A 24,004-nucleotide genomic window follows, 5' to 3' on the forward strand; every position below is an offset into this window, starting at 1 on the left:
CTGGACTTGGAGCTGATGGGGGCCTCATAATAGGCATCTTTACCCTGATTCCTTCCCTGCTAGAAGAAGCAGCAGCGGCAGCAGCAGTATTGGAGGGAGTTTTAGGAATTGATGTAGGACCTTTGCTAGATTTGGTTGCTCTTCTCCCAAGGTTGGTCCTATGAGCTCTCCTTCCAGCAGACTGACTTGTTGAACCGGATATGTTGAGATTGGCCTACAAAAAAAATAACTCTAAGTTCCACTTGTCAAGTTACTGCCTCAGTATTGATTGATATATGTACTACATCTTCATCAGCTTTAGAATGTGGATGGCCTTGTGTGAGCTCTTGTTTAACTGCATCCATGGTCTCCTCCCAAAACCTCTCTTGCTCGGAGTCTGACATGTCCTCTAAATCCATATGTGGCAAATTTTGTTGAGTTGCTGGCTGAACATGTCCTCCATCTGGCTGACCTGCTTGAGGTGCTTGCTGTGCGTTTGCATCTTGCTCAGGTGCTTGAGGTGCTTGCTGTGCATTTGCTATCAGTTGCCACTTTCTACAGGTGCAAGTCTTCTCTTGAGTGTTGACCCGAAGTGTGCGACCATGCCTTCTTACTTTAAACACATTGTGATCATCATCTCCCACCCACTGAGCTTCCTAGTAATTTCCTTTCTTCTTTTCTTTCTCCAACCTGCTCGTCTGGATAGGAGCCAGCTTGCCCATGTAGGCCATTAGTGCATCTTTGTGAAATGCCATAGTTTTCATCAAGTAATATCTAATATCTTCCAGCATGGTAATTATGCTCTTGCCTCTTAATCCCACCATTATTGCATTAAGTGATTCCGCATTATTATTTGTTATGTTATCTACTTTTGGCCAGGTAGAGAATCTAGACCTTGACCATGTTCCTTGCTCATATGCAGACAAGTATTCCCAGGCAGCTGTATTAATCCTCTTGATTGCAGCCATACCTTCAGCAAATTCCTGATCAATCAACGCCCTTGCACATTGAAACAACAATTGTTTAAGTTCCAGATCTTTCCAACGCTTCTGAAAATTCCTCCACATATGCATAGTACAAAACCTGTGATTAACCCCTGGCATAACTTCTTGAAGAGCAGGAATTAGGCCCTGTCATTAAGTAAGTTAGACATTATATACCATAGCTTGAGTAATTAGTTGAATAAAGTAATTGAATATACAGATTGAAAACTAACCTTCTGCTTATCTGACATGAAGTGCCAATCAAATTGCTGATGGTCCCCTATATCTGCCAACAAATATTCAAGGAATTCTTTCCAGTTTTTTTTTGTTTCTGCATCAACTACTCCATATGCAACTGGGAATAGATGATTGTTGGCATCTTGAGCAATGGCAGTCAGCAGCTGCCCTCCAAAATAACCTTTCAAAAATGCTCCATCAAGACATATGAAAGGCCTACATCCTTGCTTGAATCTCCTTTTGCAGGCATCTAGACAGATGTAAAGACTTCTAAACTTAGGCAACCCTTCCGGTTGTGGGGTTGTACCCATATGGCAAATGGAACCTGGGTTGGCCTTACAAAGCTCATTCAAATAAGTCCTCAACAACAAATACTGTTCCCTTTCTATGCCCTCAATGACATCCTTAGCCTTTTTCATTACCCTAAACATCATCCTCTCTCCAACACATATATCGAACTCCACCTTGAACATATCTCTAGCCTCTTTCTGGGACAAATTGGGACAGATCCTAATCTTGCCTATCAACTCCTCCGAAACCCATTTACAAGTGACTGACCTACTTCTATTACTCCTAGGGCATGTATGCTCATCAACCAGTGTTTTTATTTGGTAACTAGGTGGCTGGTTTCTCCTTGCACAGTAAACCTCCCATGGACACGTTTCATTATAACAGATGACCCTACACCTATGTGGTTCAACCTTCAGAAAAAATGCCTCTCTACCCATTTGAATACTGTACTTCCAGACTGCATCCTTAAACTGCTGCATCGTCCCAAATTCCATACCTAATTCCAGTCTAATTTTGCCAAACTTTGTATCAGGATTGTGCTGAGGGAATACTGGATTTTCATCCTCAGAATCAGAACCAGGCGGGGTCTGCAACTCCTCAGACTGGTACTGATATTCAGTTGGCCCAGCATCAGGGTCATTTTGGTTAGGAACAAGCATCCTTGGAGCCTGATTCTCCTCCCTGGGTGGCAGGATCTTCTGACCTGATGGAGGAGGTCTTGGATGATGCCTCCGACCTTGTGACGCATTCATATGATTAGGTAAGTGTATAACAAACAACTTTTGGCAATTAAAATAGAATGCTAACAGTAAGCAATTTTTATCCTAGGCTCTACCATTAATTATCAATACAATTATGAATAATTGCATGTTTTAAGCTACAAAAATATACAACACATATACTAACCTTGTTGTTCGTCACCATTGTTATGTGCATCAGGTTGCGCTCTACCAGACGGTTGGGGCCTTCCATGTTTCTTCCTGCGCTTTCTTCCCCGGCCTTCAGCTTCCTGACGCTGAGATTGCCCCTCTTCGCCTTCAACGTGTGTCTCATGGTTATTTCCTAAATTGGGTTCCTCATTTTCAACAGTTGCAGCCTCAGTTTCAATGGGTTCCTCATGATCATTCCCCCCTTTACTCAACACTGATTCACCCTCCTGTTGCTGTTGCTCCTCGTACTGTGGGGGATCATCTTGATGAGTTTTCTGAATTTCTGAAATAGCTCCATCAACTACTATATCATCTGGTCCTCCATGTTCATCATGCTGTGGGAGATCCTGGTCATGATATTGCTGGTCTTCTGAAGGAGGTCCCTCAATTTCATCAACTAACTCTGGATCGACGTTAACAGGATGCTCAAAATACAAGTGGATCCTGTTTTTATTCTTCAGTGCAGTATCACACAACTTAACCACATCGGCATCCCTTCTCAGCACCCGTAGCCCGTTAGCTAAATCCATCCCCGGCTCCAACCAATACACTTCATTATACCTAGTATAACCTAAATCCAGAAACAAACCCTCAACAAGGAACATATTACATGTATCAACATGCACCCTGTCGATGACACTCACTAAACCATTGTTATACCTCACCACACCATCCACATCCTTCTCTAACCAACCCCGATGGTGATATACAAACGTGATATGAGTTGTCATCTAACAAAAAACATCAAATAAGTAACAATTAGATAAATCAACACATCAAGTCAACCATCAGAAAAAATTTTCACTTCATCACCAACAATATGCAAACCCTAACGAACTGATAACAAGAAGAACGAAAACAATGAATGCTTACCAAAATCTTCGTTGTTCAATGGAGATTTCTTCACCTAGTATCAATGCCAAACGTGAGATTGCAAGTGATGTTAACAATTTCAAGACGCGAATGCAGAGACACACGAGACGAAGAGAAACATAGACCAACACTAAGAAACTCTTCAGTTTCCCGCCTCCAAAATGGTAATAGTTAAATGGAGTGTTTCATTTAAGGTTAGCCTGGTCATTTACTAGGAATTGGACAATTAGGGTTTCATGAATTAGAACGGGACGGAAGGCCTTATGAGGATGCCACGTTGGAATCCCGTATGCCACATCACCAACCTCCGTTTAACGGAGAAGGGCTCACTTCACGGTTGGGCATATTTGTTGTGTTTTTAGAATTTTCAAGGGTATAATTGTCTTTAACAGATATTAGGGTTATTTTTGTCAGCGTTTTACAATTTCGGGGGCATAATTGGTAATTTACTCTAAATTTTTTTTTAGTAGTATATGATAATAATATTTATTTGTCCCCATTAAATTATTGAATTTGACTCCACAATAATTTTTTACTCAACTTTTGGTATTTAATAGTCAGTTTAAGAATTTCATATTAGATGTTTATTAGAATGATCAATTCTCAATTTAAATAAGATTAGTGTTCTTTCTTAAAAATGAACTCAAAATATATTATTTATTTTTAAAAAAAATTAGTTTTAGTTTTTCCTGTAGCAACTATATTAATTGAAAGAATTTTTCTAACTATGAATATCGCTAAGAGTTGGTTTTTGATTGTATGAGAAGTGAATTTCTAAATTATATATATATATATATATATATATATATATATATATATATATATATATATATATATATATATATATATATATATATAAGAGACATTTCGATTGTATTGTTAAAAACAATGTTTTGAAAACCGGTTCGAACCGGCCGGTTGAACCGGTCGAACCGTGAACCGGTAGCTGTAGCGGTTCGGATAATAAGAAAAATCGCAGGATTTGAAAATCGGACTTGAACCGACGAACCGGGATCCGGCCGGTTTTTTAACATTGCCTCAATACGCTGCCGTTTTGTGCTGAGGGAACCCTAATTCCCTTTTCTGAGTTTTCTCCTTCGCAGCCTCCACTTCCTCGTTCCTCCATTTTCTCAGTTCTCAACTCCAGCCTCCCACAGAACAGAACACCACCCAGTTACCCACGACTCCAGGAGGCCCTCAACGCACTCACCGCCGTCGCACTCACCTCAACACACTCCATCGCGCCTTCAGTACGGTGACGCCGTCACCAGCGTCGCGCCGTCAGCTCCCTGGGGCCGTTGGGTCCGTCGCGCCTTCCGATACCTCGCGCAGTCAGCACCTTCCCGCCGTCAGCTCCGCCGCGCGCTCAGCTCCGTCGCGCCCTCAGCCACTTCGCATGTCACCTCCGTCGAGCTCTGCCTCTGAGAAAGCAGTAGAGAAGCGTTGAAGCGTTGAAGCGTTGTCCTTCGAGCTCTGAGAGAAAGCAACAGATTTCCTCATTTCCAGGTAATTTTTAATTTAGTTATGAACATGATTTTGTGATGCAATCCGATTCTGATGAAACTGTGCTCTGATGAACTGAACTCTGAGTCTCTACTCTCTGAAAACTGAAACTGTTATGAACTGATTTTGTGATTTCATTGATTCCGATGAACTGAACTCTGAGTCTCTACTCTCTGAAGGTGTTATGAACTGATTTTGTGATTTCATTGATTCTGATGAACTGTGAACTGTGAACTGTGATGAAAGTCATGAAACTGTGAACTCTGTGAACTCTGTGAACTGTGATGAAAGTCATGAAACTGTGATGAAATATGAACTGATTTTGTGATGCTTTTGTGAACAAAGAATTTTTTGAACCTGAGATGTTGTACTTGTTCAGAGTGTTAAGACTTAAGAGTGCGGCATTCCACAACATGATGATCAAGTGTTACAGTTACAAAAATAATAAGAACAAGTTTTGAAATAATGCTTCTCATTTTCTCAGTGTACAACAGAGTGAGGACTAAGAGAAAATTAAAATTGTGGTTGGATCGACAAATTAAAGATAAGAATGGCTACATTATATTATGTTCAGTTCTTCAATTCATTGAGTCTTCTTTTTTAATTGTGTGCCAGTTGTTGTTGAGCATCTCCATTTATTTATTTGCACTTGTGACATTTCTTTTATAAGAAATTGTACCACTAGTTTTGAATTTTGTAAGAATAATTAATGTGCACTTGTGACATTTCTTTTATAAGAATTTTTTGAACCTCAGATGTTGTACTTGTTCAGTTGTTTGTATACTCTGATTTTGAAATTTGGATGTTGTTTGTTCATTTATTGTGAATTTGAGAGTTGAGATTATTGGGTTGGATTGCTGGTAATATTGAGTTGAGATTAGTGGAAATGAAGGTGATGAAATCAATGAGGCAAATCTGCAGCAAATTATGGAGGATTTTGATGATTGATGACAAACTTGGATCATTTTGATACTGCTATGTTATGTTTGATTGGTTGTTTGTTGACTTTTGAACTTTGAATTTGTATTTGAATGAGATTATAACATTTGGTTTATGTAGGACTTTTAATTTGAATGATATTTTAAAGTTTAGATTAGACTATAATTATATTTTCATGTGCTTATTTATATTTTAATTATTATTTTATTATAAAACGGTTTTTACGGTTCAACCACGGTCAAATCGGTTGAACCTATGAACCAGTGAACCAGTGTTTAGAGCGGTTCGATGACCGGTTCGGTTTTCAGAACCTTGACTTAAAAAAAAGATTACTCAATTTTTTTTTAAAAATATGAAACCTAAAAAGTAGAATTAGAAATTATATATTATTATTTAAATTATTATTTTAGTATTTTAATTTGTAAATTATATATTTTGAAAACTAATCATATTTTATAATAACAAAATATAATTATAACAATAATTATGTTATATGTATATAAAAAGTAACTATCTGTATAAAATACATATTAAAATACAAAATATATATTGAAAATGAATTAAACAATAAATATATTTATACACAAATACATAATGGTTAATGAACGATTTTATAGCTGATTTTTATGCAATATAATATTTTTATTATAAAAAGTATTATAGTTTATTTATCTTGTATTCTAAAGGTAAATATTAAAATTACAAATTGAGAATATTTTTGTTGGAAATACAAAAAACTTAAGTTTTTAATGTATTTATTTTACCGTTATTAAATAAAAAAGTTTAAAACCTTTCACCAATACTAAGCTTAAGCTTATCATGTGTCTTTAGGACATATTAACTAAACCCAAATTATTATTATGTTATATATATTTTGTCCAATTGTCAAAATTTTTTGGATTCGTCACTACGTGTGGCGTCCGTCTTCCCTCACCGGCGTGGTCGCCACCTTTCTCTTTCCCCTTCTTTTTTTTCGTGTGGTTCTCTTTCTCTTTCAACTTCAAACACTCTCTTTCTCTTATTTTTTTATTTTATATTTTTTTGGGATAATTTGGTTTAAATTTTTAAGATTTAAGTAAAAATGACAATTTAAAAACCAAGTTAAATTTTAAGAATGATTTTGTATGTAAAAAAGTTGGAAACGAAAAATTTTTTTGACCTATATCTTAGAGACCAAAATCATACTTAATCATTAAAAATATTTGAATTAATACGTGTGTGTATATATAGATTTTTAATATATATAAAATTATTTTGTAACATTTTATAAATATATATATATATATATATATATATATATATATATATATTTTATTGATCCAACTATTAAATTATAGAGTAATTATCCAAATCAATCCCAAGAATTTTAAAATCAGATATTTTAGTCTCCAAGAAAAATTAATACACAGATCAATTCCCAAGGTTTTATTCCGGCAGACAAATCCGTTCCCAGTTCATTTTCTGGCAGAGTAATTACTCAGATCAGTTCCTAAGAATTTTAAAAACGAACATTTTAGTCCCCAAAAAAATTAATGTACAAATCAATCCCAACATTTCTCTCCGTTAAACATAACAGTTATCCGTCCAAAAATAAAATAAAATAAAATAAAATAATAATAATAATAATTTTATTATTATTATTATTATTAATTGCATAATAATATTGTACTATATTTTTTGTATTTTTTAAACAAAAATAATGATAAATTTATTCATTATATATATATATTCCCTCAATAATAATAATAATAATAATAATAATAATAATAATAATAATAATAATAATAATAATAATAATAATAATAATAATAATCAATAAAATTATTAGAGATTATTTTACAAAAAATTTAAGGTTAAAATTATTTGATATTTTTGTATTTAATATAATCAAAAGATGTCCTGTGTAAAAAAATATGTTTATATTAAAAAAATGTATTAAAAAAATATTTTAATTTGAATTTATATTAAATACATGTTTTTTTAATACAAATATATTTTTTAAAATATGACATTTTTTTATTATATTAAATATAAAAATATCAAATGATTTTAATTTTAAATTTTTTGTAAAATAATCTCTGATAATTTTATTCATTATTATTATTATTATTATTATTGAGTGACTATAAATATATATATAATGAATAAATTTATTATTATTGTTGTCTAAAAAATACAAAAAATTATAGTATAATATTATTATGTAATTAATAATAATAATAATAATAATAATTATTTTATTTTATTTTATTTTTGGACGGAGGGCTATTATGTCTAACGGAGAGAAACGTTGGGATTGATTTGTACATTAATTTTTGTTGGGACTAAAATGTCCATTTTTAAAATTCTTGAAAACTGATCTGGGTAATTATTCTGCCGGAAAATGAACCGGGGACTGATTTGTCTGTCATAGTAAAATCTTGGGATTAATCTGTATATTAATTTTTCTTAAAGACTAAAATGTCCGATTTTAAAATTTTTGGGACTGATTTGGATAATTACTCTAAATTATAATAACCTGGCCTTTAATAGAAATCATCTATAATTAAATTTCACTAAAAATAATTTTCTGTTTATGTATATTTTATACAAATATTTTACGTTAATTTTCAGATATATAAAGGCAGAGTAAACAATTGGATTGACATGATTTTTTTAGAAAAAATATGTAAAATATACGCGAATTAAAATTTATTTAACTATATAACATTCATTGAATCTGAACTCATATCAATTTAAACATATATATTTTAGCTTATTAATTTTGGTCAAACCAAGGTGATCCCGACTAACTTGCAAATCTTTATTGTGAAAAATTAATTGAATATCTTTAAATTATAAATTTTATAACATTCCTTAATTACTATGGTCTTGTATTTTATTTATTTATTTTTTTTATTTTTTTGCTTTTTTAGCACATGTATGTCTATATCTATATATTCTTATTTAAAACATTAAATGTAATTTGACTAAGAGACTAGTAATAATAATAATTTATCGATGATAGTAAATGCATATCAATCTTTCTAGAAAGGTGCAAACAAACATGAAATCACGAGTGAGGCAAATGTCCTCCATGCAAAATAGGAAAAAGAAAATTCAATAATAAATTGCTATAGCGACATGTATGATCCATATAACCTTTGACAAAAAACACAGCAAAACAAAACAAAAACAAAACTGTAGTGTGTGTTGTGTTGTGGCTTAGCTTGTGACAGTTCAGAGACACAGAAAGGAGAAGAAAGAAACGGGAAAAAATATTAAAAAAAAAAAAAAAGACAGAGAAAAAGAAAGGAGAATCACACAGCAAAGCAGAGCAACCAAGTTAGCAGTTCAGCATTGCACTAGGAAACCAAAATCAAATTCTTTTTCCTTTTTATTAATTTCACCGCCGAAATAAATCATCACAGAATAATAAATTATAATCAATTCATAAATAAACTAATTTGAGTAAAATACATCTTAAATATACAGTAAATTAATATTGTTTGGACAGATTATGAGTGTCATAAGAAATAAAAAATATTATTGATATATTAAAATAAAGAGTAATTATTCAAATCAGTCTTTAAAGATTTTAAAATCGGATATTTTTGTCCTCAAGAAAAATTAATACACAGATCAATCTCCAAGGTTTTATTCAGGTAGACAAATTAGTCCCCAATTCATTTTTCGGCAGAATAATTACCCAGATCAGTCCCAAGGATTTTAAAAATGAACATTTTAGTCCTAAAAAAATTAATGTAAAAATCAATCCCCAACATTTCTCTTCATTAAACATAACAGTTCTCTGTCTAAAAATAAAATAAAATAATAATAATTATTATTATTATTATTAATTGTATAATAATAATATTATTATTATTATTATGGAGTGACTATATATATATAGTCACTCCATAATAATAATAATAATATTATTATTATTATTTTTGGATGGAGGACTGTTATGTTTAACGGAGAAAAACGTTAGGGATTGATTTGTACATTAATTTTTTTGGGACTAAAATGTCCGTTTTTAAAAGCTCTAGGGGACTGATCTGGGTAATTACTCGCCGAAAAATGAACTACGGACTGATTTGTCTGCTGGAGTAAAACCTTGAAGACTGATATGTGTATTAATTTTTCTTGAAGATTAAAATGTCCGATTTTAAAATCTTTGAGGACTTATTTGAGTAATTACTCTAAAATTAATTATTAAAATGAATTATTATATATTTATAATTTAATTTATTTTTAATATATATTTTATATTTTTAATATATATTTATTTTAATCAATTAATTTTGATAATTAATTTTAATATAATATAATTAAATAAAAAAAATTCCATAATAATAATAAAAATATACTTTTAATATATTAATAATATAAAAAATTATACAATTATTCAATTATATTTTTTTTTAATCCCGCTAAGAAGTCAATGAAGTATTTGTACAATATGTACAATGAGCTGTTTATTTAGTCTAATATAAGTTAAAAAATGAACATTTGAAATAAAATATTACTAATTTCTCAAACACAATACACCTATACTATCCAGAATAACCTTCTGGATACTAAGATAATAAACATATGATATCGATATCCTACTGAATCGAACATCTCTAAATTCTATTATATACATTTTACGAATATTCTATTGGCTCCTTGTATTTTTTTTTAAATAATTATTCTTGTTATTAACATAAAAATTAATTACTTTGACTAAGGTGACAATACCAAATTAAATGTACGTATTTAAATGTATTAAAATTAAATTCTAATGATAATAACAAGACCAAGTTGAATGCGTGTACTAAAACGCATTAAATCTAAATTCTAATGATGATAATAATAATAATAAACAATAATAATAATCATTCAAATAACACACTATAAAAACACACAAGAACACCGATGACCGAACACAAATATAAACGAAAGACACTCTTTCACTAACACCATTTCCGACAGAACAAAAGAATCGTCGTTCTTCTTCTTCTTCTTCTTGTTGCTGCTGCTGCTGCCATGGCTTCCTCGAGAGTGGATCTAGATGGGAACCCAATAAAGCCCATAACGATTTGCATGATCGGTGCCGGAGGTTTCATAGGCTCCCACCTCTGCGAGAAGCTCATGACGGAGACGCCGCACACGGTGCTCGCTTTGGACGTTTACAACGACAAGATCAAGCACCTCTTGGAGCCTGAAACGAATCCATGGCATGGTAGAATCAACTTCCACCGCCTCAACATCAAGCACGATTCGAGGCTCGAAGGTCTTATCAAAATGGCAGATCTGGTTCGTTCTTATACCCATTTCATTTCTTCATAGAAGAAATATAGAAATAAACAAAAGCTTATTTTTTTATGTGTTTTTATGTATTGGGTATCTTTATTTGTTCTAAAAAATCCCTTTTTTTCCCCCCTTTTCAGACGATTAATTTGGCTGCTATATGCACTCCTGCGGATTACAACACGCGCCCTTTGGACACCATTTATAGCAACTTCATCGATGCACTTCCAGTGGTACGTTTTTTATGTGTTTTGATGTGATGTTTGAATCAAAGGTTGAATTTTTCTGGTTGTTACTTTGATGGGGTTGGGAGAGTTTGATTGATTGAAGTAAAGTGGTGATATGTGATGGGTTTGGGAGAATTTGATTGATTGATACGGATATGTTCATTGTTATAGTGTCAATCAAATGATTGATGTTTTTTATGTTTTGATTTTTCAGGTGAAGTACTGTTCTGAAAACAACAAGCGTCTCATTCATTTCTCGACTTGTGAAGTGTATGGGAAAACCATTGGGAGCTTTCTCCCTAAGGATAGCCCGCTTCGTAAGGTGAGCTCTCGTTTTCCTTTGGATTAAGTTGTTGTAGATCTGTGCACGCAAATGATAGTTTCAATTTTTTTGTTTTTACTTTTATTTTTTTTTTGGATTTTGTCGGTGCTTGTTCCATCCCACACGCCACCATGCATCTACTATATGAATCAGAATCACCATGTTTGATGATGTTTCCTTTTTCTATAGAAAGGATTTTGGTTGATGATTTGAGAGTTTTAAAGCATGCATATGCACCGACATTTGTAAAGGAGTTTTACACAGAGTCATCATCATGTATTCTTTGAGATAGTATACCAAAAACACATGCTTGCATTTTGTTATGACTTTTTTGTCTGTTTCTTTTCTGTTCTTGTGGCTACTTAATTTGCTTTAGAATTAGGAGCAAGGGGGAGATTTTGTGTGATAAGTTTCTTTCTTGCAATGAGGTGTGCTAAGTTTTGTTATTTCCATTGTTTTGTTAGGATCCTGCATACTATGTACTTAAAGAAGATGAGTCTCCATGCATTTTTGGTTCCATTGAAAAGCAGAGATGGTCTTATGCCTGTGCAAAGCAGTTGATTGAGAGGCTGATTTATGGTGAGTTGGTCTCTTTTTTACCAAGCATGATTTATGAAACACTACGGCTTCTTATTATCCTTATGGTGGGATAGGGCTTGGTTGTTATTGTTGCATGCACGTTTATGCTGTTCTTATTTTTCAATCTTCTCTTTTGTGACATGATTTCATTGACAGCTGAGGGTGCTGAAAATGGTTTGGAGTTCACAATTGTGCGACCCTTTAATTGGATTGGACCACGAATGGATTTCATTCCCGGCATTGATGGTCCAAGTGAAGGTGTTCCTCGTGTTCTGGCATGCTTTAGCAATGTATGAATACTTCAATATATACATTGAAATTTCACTAAGCTTATATCCATGATTCAATTTTTTCATTTTGCTAATATCATTTTTCAATTTTGTGTTCATTCCTTTTGTGCAGAATCTCCTGAGGAAAGAGCCCCTAAAGCTTGTGGATGGTGGTCAATCCCAGAGGACTTTTGTTTATATTAAGGATGCTATTGAAGCTGTCTTGTTGATGATTGTACATTACCATATCCAATCTTTTATTTTTGGGACTCATCATTATTCTTGTTACTTGGTCCACTAAATGTGAAATTCTTTTGAACAGGAAAATCCTGCTAGGGCTAATGGACACATCTTTAATGTTGGTAACCCAAACAATGAGGTTACAGTTAGGCAGCTTGGGGAAATGATGGTTAAGGTTAAAGGACTAAGTTTCATTATTCAGTACTATTATTAGTGGTTTTCGGCATGTTCTTTGGAGTTCATTTTAGACTTATTTTATCTGCAGGTTTACTCTAAGGTAAGTGGAGATCCACCTTTGGAAAATGCTACAGTTGATGTGAGCTCTAAAGAATTTTATGGTGAGGGATACGATGATAGCGACAAGCGAATTCCAGACATGACCATCATTAACAGACAGCTTGGTAGGTTTCCTAGTTTATTCACTTTGCTTCACTTTCAAGAGTTTATCAGTTTTAGGATCTATTTAATTCAGGAAATGCTTTCGGGTTTTATGTCCTATTTTTAAAATCAAATACAAATTCCTAATTTCCAGTCTTTTGTGAAGAGAAAAGAGAAACAAGTGAAAACAATAAAGTTCTATTTTCTATTTTTACCTATTGTTTTCTCTCTGTTTTTTTTTTTCACTATAAACAGAATCACTCTGCTTCACTCGGCTTAATTCACATAGTAGTGATAAACACAACTCTTTGCTAAACTAGTCAAGCTCTTAATTACACTTTAATTTACCTTGTTATGTGCTGCTATTGCCTCTTTCTTTTAGGATGGAACCCAAAAACCTCACTTTGGGACTTGCTTGAATCCACACTGACCTATCAGCACAGGACCTATGCTGAAGCCATTAAGAAAGTCATTGCTAAACCTGTTGCAAGTTAAAGCTTTACAACATGATCATGGTTACATTGTGAAGAATGTTCAGTCCATCAGAGTGCCTTAACATCATCATATATATACATATAGTTTACAATTACATGGTGAATTTCCTCACTTTGGTTTTTTTAGCCAACATAGTCCATGATAGCCCCATGTCCCCCTTTGTTGCATGTTTAGGAAATGTAGGAAGATATCAAGGACCCAGAAGAAGAGCAAAGAGAGAGAGGAAGAGAGAAAATCAAGAGGATATGTTGTTCTATGTAATTTGTGTTTTAGCCTTTTAGGGGTGTGTCAGTCTCTTATATATGTTGTCTTTGCAGATTCGGTTGTAATATTTGCTCATGTTTCTTTAAGTTAAATCGTCATTAATTTAATTTATTTTTTCGATCACATTCTTGGCTAATCTTTCAAAATTGTAGTAAGTAGTAACATGCCTAGTTGAGGCATATCAAGATTTAAGTATATTGAACTAGCAAGTATTTAAACGCTGAAAACAAACTGTTTGTTTTATGAAGGCTGAAAATTCAGTGAAGTTGATATTTTATAATCAGTAGATGATTTGTCTTTGGACATGTTTGATTGAGAGAGTATATTGCGAGTTTAGGGTGTGCTTTAAAGAGTGGTCTTTGTGTTAATGCAAATAATTAGAAAAAATATAAAGCGGTTAAGAAAGACAAAAGTGATTGTAAGTGAAGCAAGAACAAGAGTATATGAGGGTTTTTACCAGTCTTTAGGCACGAAAGAAGGAGAAAAATGTATATATAGAATCGTAAAGAGTCGTGAAGAAAGAACGAGAGATTTTGATCATGATAAGTGCATAAAGGATAAAGATGGAGAGGTGTTGGGTCAAGAAGAGAAGATCAATGAAAGATAGAAGAACTACATCTATGAGTTATTTAATGAACGACAGAAGATCCTTCTAAGTCTTGGTTGGTTATGCACGAAGGAAGAAGATCAAAATTTCGACTACAATTGAAGGATCCGAGACTTTGAAGTAAAAGAGGCTCTATAAGCGGATGAAAAGTGGCGGATAAAAAATGACAGGGCAGTAGGATCTGATAATATCCAATTGAAGTTTGGAAGGGCCTTGGAGAGTGCGTCAGTTGGTTACACCTTAGTACCTATTTACAAGAATAAAGGTGTTGAGTTAAGAAATTAACTAACATAATTGATGATGACAAACATTAGATTATTAGGGTAATTACTCAATTAGTTTTAATTAAATTTGGTTAAGTGTTGCAGGCCAAAAAAAAAAAAAAAAGAAGCAGTCCAATAGGATGAAGATCAAACCAGAAACACAAACAAGCTATAATTCACTTAAAGCCCAAATTGGTTGAGCAATGAATTTAAAATGGGCTGAATGGTAAGTGTATATAATCCAAACCCAAGTCATTCCTCTCAAGTTGAATTCTCCAAGGAGTAAAGCAAAATGAATCAGACGGGCCAAGCAAATCAAACCCGATCCAAGCCCGATTGCTTCTCTCATTCAAACCTTTCCAATTTGCTTTCACCAAAAGCAACGTACACTTTTTTCTAATCAGTCAGAATTCAAAAAGAGAAAGAGAAAGTTTAGTCTCTAAATTGTTCACCAAAAAAGCAAGAAAGAGAAGATTAAGCAAAAGGTTGAAGTCTGATCACCCACATCAAACTGTATTAAGAAGTCAGAAGTTAAAAGGTGATTTCATCTCCTTATACATGCATCATATCTTCTTCTCTTCATCTTCAACGTCCTGCCTATCCATTCTAGGTTACATGGGAAAGATGATCTCTGCTCTTCACTACTGTGCATCTATGGTCATAAGTGTGTCTTGGAGACCAAGTTATTTTTCAATGGCCAAAATCTGAGTTTACCATTGAAGTTATCTGTTTCTGCTGTTATGTGGCTTTCGGTCAACAAGAGAAGGTCAGAACCAAAGTTTCTACTTCGAGGATTAATGGGAAAAAGTGAGTTGGTGATCTGGTGAAGCACAAAGCTCGAGAGTTGACCTAGGGAGAGCAACTCAGCAACATGCAAGGAGATACAAAAGAAGTTGGTTCACCATTCAGAAGCCAAGGAAAGATAACCAGTGTTTTTGAGGTGTATGTTCTAAGAAGAGCTCTTTGAAGAAGTTCATCTACTTGGACAATGCTTCCTAGTCAAAGGAACATTCCTCCAGAATGAAGAACTGAATTAGAGGCTAGCAAATCTGGTTTATCATATAGCAAAGAGGCTGTTGAAGAGTCAATCTCCTTCATGTTTTACAGATTGTAATTTACTTTTTAATGTTTATCTTTCTGTAATTTCTTGAGGTAAAAGGCTGAATGAGAGAGTCATTAAAAGAGTCTAAGAGAGAAAAAAGGCAGACAGATACACATGAGTGAAAAGCCTAGAGTTATTTCAGATTTTTTTAGGTTAAGTCTGTGTCTTGTATCTTGTACCTGTGAGGTATCCTTTTCTTAGTTGGGTGAGCACTAAGAGTGAATAGTTAGGTATTAGCATAACCAAGTAAAGTTAAGTTAGAACTTGAGTTTGAAAGGATTGTGTCAATCCTGTGGAATTGGTGTATGTAATACTTTAACTATTGTGTCAATCCCGTAGGTTGCATTGCACAAAGGCAACCGAACCAGGATACATGATGGTGTCAGCTTCTCTCTTCCCTGCTCTGTTATGTTTTCTGATATTCATGAGACAAAATAAAATTGTCTCATAAATTTTCCGCTGCTGAGTTCAAACATATTCAGATTGCAAGTTTGTTTTAAAAGGGTTATTTCAGTAACTAAAAGAAAGTCATAGATTCAACCTCCCTTCTCTAAGCCTTCTACAACCTTCAAAAGGGGATATACAAAGTTGCGGAAATTATAGAGGGATCAAATTCATAAGCCATCATGAAGTTATGGGAAAGGGTGATAGAACGGAGGTTGAGACAAGAGACACAAGTAACTGAGAACTAATTTGGTTTTATGCTAGGCAAATTCACCATTGAAGCGATATACCTATTAAGAAAGATGATGAAGATGTATCGTGGTAATAAAAATGATCTACATATGGTGTTTATTGATTTGGAAAAGGGTACGATAGGGTGTCAAGGGAGGTTTTATGGCAAATGATTCGATGGTCCCAGAACGTTTGGACCATTAAATGGTCGTAGAACAAAACATGTTTTTTAAGTTTTTTTAATAACTGCTAAATAGTCTTTTTCTAATTTTAATTACAAATTAACTCCATATATTTTATTTAATCATAAAAACTATTTTTTATTTTATAAATTATTATTTTATCATTAATCTATTATGTTTATTAACAATCAGAAACAAAAACAATAACGAATTAGATCTTCCATTGATCGTAATAAATTTTTTGGCTATTCCAATCGATTAAAAGATTATATTTGATCCGTGACGTTCGTCCAGGACTGTGAAATCGTGTTTCTTTGATATTAAGTGCTAGATATGCAATTGCAAGATTTAGAACTATGATTTGGGTAAATTACAATTTGAAGAAATGAGATTTCTTCAAATAAATATGAAAGAGTATATAAATCAAAATAAAACCTTAAAAATTGAAGATAGAATTTTAAAGATAAGATAGATGAATAATAAGATAATAATTTATAAGAACGATAACAAAATTAAAATAGGTGTAGTACACACTTCATCAATCGATTGGGTAGCATAACCAATCGATTGAATTGTGAGACCTCAGGTTGTTTGGAAGCATTCAATCGATTGAATTATAAAAAATCCACATTTTAGTCATCGTTCAATCGATTGGGTAATATGACCAATCGATTGAATTTTGCGAAAACCATGCTGCCTTGCAATTTTCAATCGATTGTTTTGTGATAACAACCTGTAGTCCAATCGATTGAGTTATGGGAAGCCTGAGATTCAATCGATTGTTTTGATAATTCAATCGATTGGTTTTCAAAGAAACACGATTTCACAGTCCTGGACGAACGTCACGGATCAAATATAATCTTTTAATCGATTGGAATAGCCAAAAAATTTATTACGATCAATGGAAGATCTAATTCGTTATTATTTTTGTTTTTGATTGTTAATAAAAATAATAGATTAATGATAAAATAATAATTTATAAAATAAAAAATAATTTTTATGATTAAATAAAATATATGAGGTTAATTTGTAATTAAAATTAGAAAATGACTATTTAGCAGTTATTAAAAAAACTTAAAAAATGTGTTTTGTTCTGGGACCATTTAATGGTCCGTTCTAGGACCATCGAATCCGGTGCTAGGTTTTATTGGAAGGTCTTAGAAAAGAAGAGAGTAAGAATAACATATATTCGTGCAATTAAAGACATGTATGATGAGCTACAACTAGTGTGAAGACTCAAGGTGGTGTGACAGAAAAATTTTCTATTGGTATAGGATTACACCAGGGATCATCCTTAAATCCATACATTTTCACATTAGTCTTGAAAGCATTCACAGAGTATATCCAAGAGTCTGTACTATGGTGCATGCTTTTTGCCGATGATATCGTCCTTATGGAGAGTCAAGGGAAAACCTAAATAAGAAAATGGAGTTTTGGAGAGAAGCTTTAGAAGTGTATGGTCTGCGCATAAGCTGTAGCAAGAAGGAATATATTGAATGTAAGTTCGGCATGCAAAGAGAAAACGCTAATATAGAGGTGAAGATTGGAGATAATATCCTACAAAAAGTTAAGAGTTTTAAATATCTTGGGTACATTATACAATATAATGGAAATATTAAACATGATATAAATCATAGGATTCAAGCAGGTTGGTCAAAATGGCGGAGTATGTTTGGTTTTATATGTGACAAAAAAGTGTCTTTAAAACTTAAAGGTAAATTCTATCGCACTGCTATCAGACCGGCTATGCTTTATGGTACAGAGTGTTGGGCGGCCAAAGAGGAGCACGAACATAAGCTAAGTGTGGCAGAGATGGAGATGTTGAGATGAATGAGTGGTTATACGCAATTGGATAGAATAAGGAATGAAGATATAAGAAAGAGGGTTGGAGTGGTATCTATTGTGGAAAAAATGGGAGGATCGCGTCTCAAGTGGTTCGGACATGTGAGAAGAAGACTGACAGAACACCCAATCAGGAGGGTGAATGAGATGGAAGATGGTAAAAGGGTGAAGGGTAAAGAAAGACCTAAGAAGACCATCCATGAGGTGGTCAAACAAGATCTACATGTAAATGATATCTCTATAAACATAATACATGATAGAGCTCAATAGCGTCGTTTGATTCATGTAACCGACCCACCTAGTGAGACAAGGTTTTGTTATTATTGTTGTTGTTGTATATTGTAAGTTTTTACCTTTACAAAATTATTGGATAATTCTTATTAATTTATAAAGTATATTGAACATTGTGGAAACTCAGGTACAGTTAATTTTATATAAAGTTAATAGCTTAGAGTTGTTAAATGATTTGATAAGTTTAACTAAATTATCATCTGAACACGCTCAACTATCAACTTCACATAAAGTTAACTGTATCTGAATCACCATTTTTTCAAAGATAAATATTATTTTATTAATATAAAATAAAAGTATTTCCATAAGGAAGTACAAAAGAATTGGGTATTCCCATTTATCACCAATTGTGACTGAAAGACTAAGAGTTTAGAAAAGAGTAAAGTAAGAGTAAAGAAAATTAGCAGCATCTATCAGGTATGGCTCACGAGTTTACACACTAAATTGCTGGCTTCTTTCACTATCTCTGGTGCCGGGCTTATTACCTTCTCAAAAATACACCGATTCCTCGCTTTCCAAGTGCTCCAACACAGCGCCGCTATGAGGAGGGTCTTTTGTCTACCGTCGAATTGAGCCGCTGCCCAAGATAAGACTCGTTGCTACCAATTGAAAAAGGTCTCATCTTCTCTCATCCATAGGTCAGGGGTTATTAAGTTTAGACTCCATATTATTGAAGACATGGGGCATTGGAACAAAGCATGAGAAATTGATTCAGCCTTCAACATGCATCTTGGACAAGTGGCAGGAGTGGATGTGAACCGGCTGTGAACTTGTTACAACACCGGAAGCTTTTCATGAAGACTTTTCCATAGAAAAACCTTAATTTTATGAGGTAATTTCAATTTTCAAATGCTATTCCAGACTCTATTGTTCTGTATATTCTGGGGTCTCAATGAAGTAGGAGAATGAAAGAATCCATAAGCAATTTTGTATTCTAACCCAACTTCATATATACCAGATTTTGTCCAGCACCAATTAACTTCATCCTCCTCCTCTGTTGGTTTGATTAAAAAAATTTTATTGTATATATCAACTGAAAAAATTGACTCAATCAGATTTCTATTCCAATTTCAATTAGGATTTAGTAACGCACTAACGTAATACACTTGCAGATTTGGCGGGATTGTGAGTGCATTTTGAGGGACATTAAGGGGCATTGGTGGTGGGAGCCAGGGGTCATGGAAGATGCGAAAATTAGTACCAGAGCCTATTTTCCATAACAAGCCTTTCTCGACCACCTTATGCCCTTCAAGAACATTTATCCAGCTCCACGACGGTACACTTCTTATCTCTGCATGTAGAAAATCTGTATATCTGAAATATTTAGCTTTGAGCATTCTTGATAGAGTAGAATTAGGGTATTTCATTAGACGCCAACATTGCTTGCCCAATAACGCCAAATTTTGCGCCCTTAGGTTTTTGATCCCCAACCGTCCATCTTTCTTCGATCTCGTCATTGTGTCCCATTAATTCCAAACCATTCTTCGTTCTGCGCCTTTTGACCCACCAAAATTGCGAGAGCATGCTATGAATCTCACTCAACAGCGTATCCGGGAACTTGAAACAAGAGAGTGTATAAATAGGAATCGCCTCCTCCACCGCTCTCAATAGTGTGTGCCTGCCACCTGATGACAATAGACTTCTTTTCCAACCTATAATCCTCTTCTGAACTTTATCCTTGATAGCTCCAAAGGTTACTTTCTTTGATTTTTGAACTATAGATGGCAGTCCCATATATTTGTCTTGTGCTCCGATATGTTCAATATTTAGTGTCTGAGCAACTGCTAGTCTTGTGTTCTGAGGTGTGTTGTGATTGAAAAAGATAGCCGACTTATTCAAATTGACTTTTTGCCCACTGAAACCCTCATAGATCTCTAGCAATTTTAGAATACTTTGACTTGTATTAGGTGCACTCTTGCAAAAAAGATTGAATTTTCACCATTAAACATACTTAAAAGTAAGGATAAATATAATGGGAGAATGAAAAAGAATGTATAATTTATTTTAAAAAATTAATAAAAAATAAAATGATATATTTTAAAAATAAATATATAATTATTTAATAAAATTTTTAAATTTTTTTTATCATTTTTCTTCTTCACTATATTATAGCCCGAAAAAACATCTTTCTTTTAACACAAGATATCCAACATTGCAAAGTTGTTTGGAATCATCACGGATATGCCAAAATGTGTTGATAAATATTTTTTGTCGTAAGAAAATAAATAAGCAAAAAGTTTTACATTGCTGTATCTTTGTTAAATAAAACAGTATTTTCATGTAGAATTTTTATATGTTTAAACTCTTTATCTTTTCAAAATTTAAAAAAGATAAAGAAAAAACAGAAATAGACACGCCTGGTGGGACTCGAACCCACAATCGTCTGATTAGAAGTCAGACGCCTTATCCATTAGGCCACAGGCGCTTGGTGATGGTATGAGGCAATTAATATTTTAATTTAATGTTTACTAAAATTGCCATACAAGGCCTTCTAAATTCTAAAGTATTTCTCTCCTCATAAAATTTCAGCCATTCAACTTTGTCCCCACATTTATCCCCTTAATTGAATACTCTCTTAAAATAGTTAACGTGTCAATTTACTAGTAAATGAATGAGAAAGCCTATTTTGACAACCTTGTTTATATTACTTGTATGGTGTATCTATCTAACATAAAAGCATAAGTGATATTTATACAAACAAATGGAAAGAGACCTCTATCATTTTTCTGTAATGGACACAAGCATTATCCAAAATGCAATTAATAACTGTGGGAGAGGAAGCTATTGAGGTATAATAGCTTTGCAAAAGATAAACAAATTTCTTGTTTTTCCGATCTAAATAAGACATAAGATGAAGATATATATTATTATGTGTTGTGATGCCTTATGAATCACAATTTTGATTCCTAACCACTTGGCTCCACCATTTCCAATTCAAAAATTTGTACTTATCCACGGAAATTGACTATGTAACTGCTCATCATGTTTGTATCTTCCCACTATGTATATTCCATTGCATTTGCATTTTTTGCATGCCTTGAATAGAATCAAACGTTGCCATTAGCCACTTGAAAGATGAAATTGACAAGCAAGCAATTATAACCCATTTCAACCGTATGAGCAATAATTAAATGGAATTCGTAGCTTCCAACTCATTATTGTAGCTATTTTAGAAAAGATGAACAAGGTGTGTCCATGTACTACATTTTGTAGCTAACTTTATTGTCATTCTAACATTAGAGGGGCATCCCATCTCTTCATTGTAGATATGCACTTTTGGAGAAGAGAAAGGACAACCAATTGAAACAAAAATTAAAATATTATATATCATATAATATTTCACATTTATATTTTTTATTTATTTTCTTTTAAAGTTTGAAAAATCTTGTATATATATATATAGTGAATTTTTTGGTGGCTTAAGAAATGATGGTTAAATGTAGCTAAGTTTTGACTGTCCAATAAAATATTGACACATGGTATATAAGGAATCTTCCAAAAAGAGTGCACAAATCGCGACTCTGCGAGAAGAGCTTGGACGTCGATGCGTGTAAGCAGTGCGTAAGTGAGATGGTTCCGTCAAGAATGGCAGTGAATCACAAGGGGAGAGGAGAAGCAATGTGGGAGAAGAGGAATGGTGCTGTGTCGTTTCTTATGAAATTAGGTTTTTTAAAATTTTTTAAAAAGTTGTTTAAGTTGGTTACTGTTCATACACTACCCCAAAGCATAAATCAGGCTCAATCAAGTTAAAAGACTCAATCTAAAAAATTGGCTTCCACCGCTTGTCCAATCTCCTCTAAGAAGTCGGGTTCAACGTAAGCAAGCAACCAACACTTATCCGAATGAGTAACCGTCTCCCCAAATCTCTTACTTACTTCTAGAAGAGAGATCTTAACAATCCTAAGATAAGATAAAAAGACAGTTATCCACCATCAAAAGTGGAGCTACTTCAACGGTGATTATTAGTTCATTCCTTATCCTTCGACATTTGGACCTTTCATCTGAACCCCATCATCCAATTTCAGGTAAGTCCCGAAACAGTTACATATGCAATTGGTTACTTATATATTTTTTTAAATACTATGTGACACAAAATTAGTTACTGTATATTATGTTATTCAATTTTTATATATATTTTATATTTTTAACGTACATTTTATATGAATGATCAATTTTTTGTATGCAAGTAATATAATTAATTTGCCAATGAGTTATAACTCAAATGGTATAGTCTCCCCATACTCAATTAAGATATTGTGGATTCGAGTCTCCTATCTTTGATAAAAAAAAATATAATTAATTTTTTAATTTGACATATTTGTTCTAATTGAATTTCAAACTCAAGCTTTTGTCGCTTGAAGGAAAGAATGACTCCTAATGTTAGAAACAATCGCTATTGGTATATTAAATGAATGAGCTGTCAACCCTTCTTGTTCACTTCAAGGAACAAATTTTCTTCAATAAAAGTAGTAGCCCAAGAATTGAATGTGAAGATTGAAGAGTGATTAATTGGTGAAGTTGGATCTTGGGTATACTCAAATGCATGATAATGAAGTGTCCTACTCAACTCATATGCCACCTAAACATGGTAGCCACAAAAGAAGGCCCTCCTCACCATAGGCCATAGAATAGGATAATATTGTATATTAATCTTGTTTTGTACCTTGAGTTAATACATGTTCAATCTATTATCAAATAAAGCTTAGCTATCCACTAAAGATTACAAATAATACATCTATAACAAAAAAAAAAGAAGATAAAGGAATAAATGATAGAAAGAAGAGTGGAGCATGAAAGGGATGGAGAGAGGGGGCACTGACTCAAAATCAAATCAAATTACTACTATCAATGTGTCATTTATTGACTTTGTAATGTTCTTGTTGACCCCTTACAACGCTCCTCTCTACCCTCTCACACTTGTTCACTCATTCATATATCACTAGAATTAGGCTTTGGTTGGGTAAAAATTTTTGAAGATGTCAATTTTTTTTTTTTTTGTGTTTCGTTAAATTAAAAAGATCACGTGCTTGTGTTTATAGTTTTTAAAATATTAAAATATTTTTAAAAGCATCTAAAATAAAATTTTTAAAGTTAGTTTATATTTTTTAAAATTTAAAAATCTAATATAATCTTATATATTAACTAATTTTTAAATTTAACGCTTACATTTATGTTTATTATAATATTTTTAAATTTTAAAATCTATTTTATTTATCAAACGTAATTATTGTTAGTTATGTTTATCGAAAATTATTTT

General features: G+C 32.9%; 1 protein-coding gene and 1 non-coding gene across 2 annotated transcripts; one reads left to right on the plus strand and one right to left on the minus strand.

The window, feature by feature from the left end:
• Positions 1-10,563: 10,563 nt before the first annotated feature.
• LOC112769376 (UDP-D-apiose/UDP-D-xylose synthase 2) lies at positions 10,564-13,908 on the plus strand. Its single transcript, XM_025813885.2, has 9 exons — positions 10,564-11,017; positions 11,152-11,244; positions 11,453-11,560; positions 12,025-12,139; positions 12,296-12,429; positions 12,542-12,643; positions 12,731-12,823; positions 12,914-13,049; positions 13,409-13,908. Exons 1-9 carry the CDS (start codon positions 10,748-10,750, stop codon positions 13,519-13,521), a joined length of 1,164 nt encoding a protein of 387 aa, XP_025669670.1. The 5' UTR covers positions 10,564-10,747; the 3' UTR covers positions 13,522-13,908.
• Positions 13,909-21,099: 7,191 nt separating this feature from the next.
• TRNAR-UCU (transfer RNA arginine (anticodon UCU)) lies at positions 21,100-21,172 on the minus strand. Its single transcript has one exon. It is a non-coding gene; the product is annotated as a tRNA-Arg (tRNA).
• Between the last annotated feature and the right edge of the window lie 2,832 nt (positions 21,173-24,004).

This window comes from Arachis hypogaea, chromosome 18 (assembly GCF_003086295.3).
Source record: "Arachis hypogaea cultivar Tifrunner chromosome 18, arahy.Tifrunner.gnm2.J5K5, whole genome shotgun sequence".
Classification (NCBI taxonomy): Eukaryota; Viridiplantae; Streptophyta; class Magnoliopsida; order Fabales; family Fabaceae; genus Arachis; species Arachis hypogaea.

Coding starts and splice junctions, on each gene's coding strand:
- LOC112769376 (XM_025813885.2), top strand. CDS start 10,748: ATGGCTTCCTCGAGAGTGGATCTAGATGGGAACCCAATAAAGCCCATA. Junction 11,245..11,452: donor TCATCGATGCACTTCCAGTG/GTACGTTTTTTA, acceptor TTGATTTTTCAG/GTGAAGTACTGTTCTGAAAA. Junction 13,050..13,408: donor CATCATTAACAGACAGCTTG/GTAGGTTTCCTA, acceptor TCTTTCTTTTAG/GATGGAACCCAAAAACCTCA.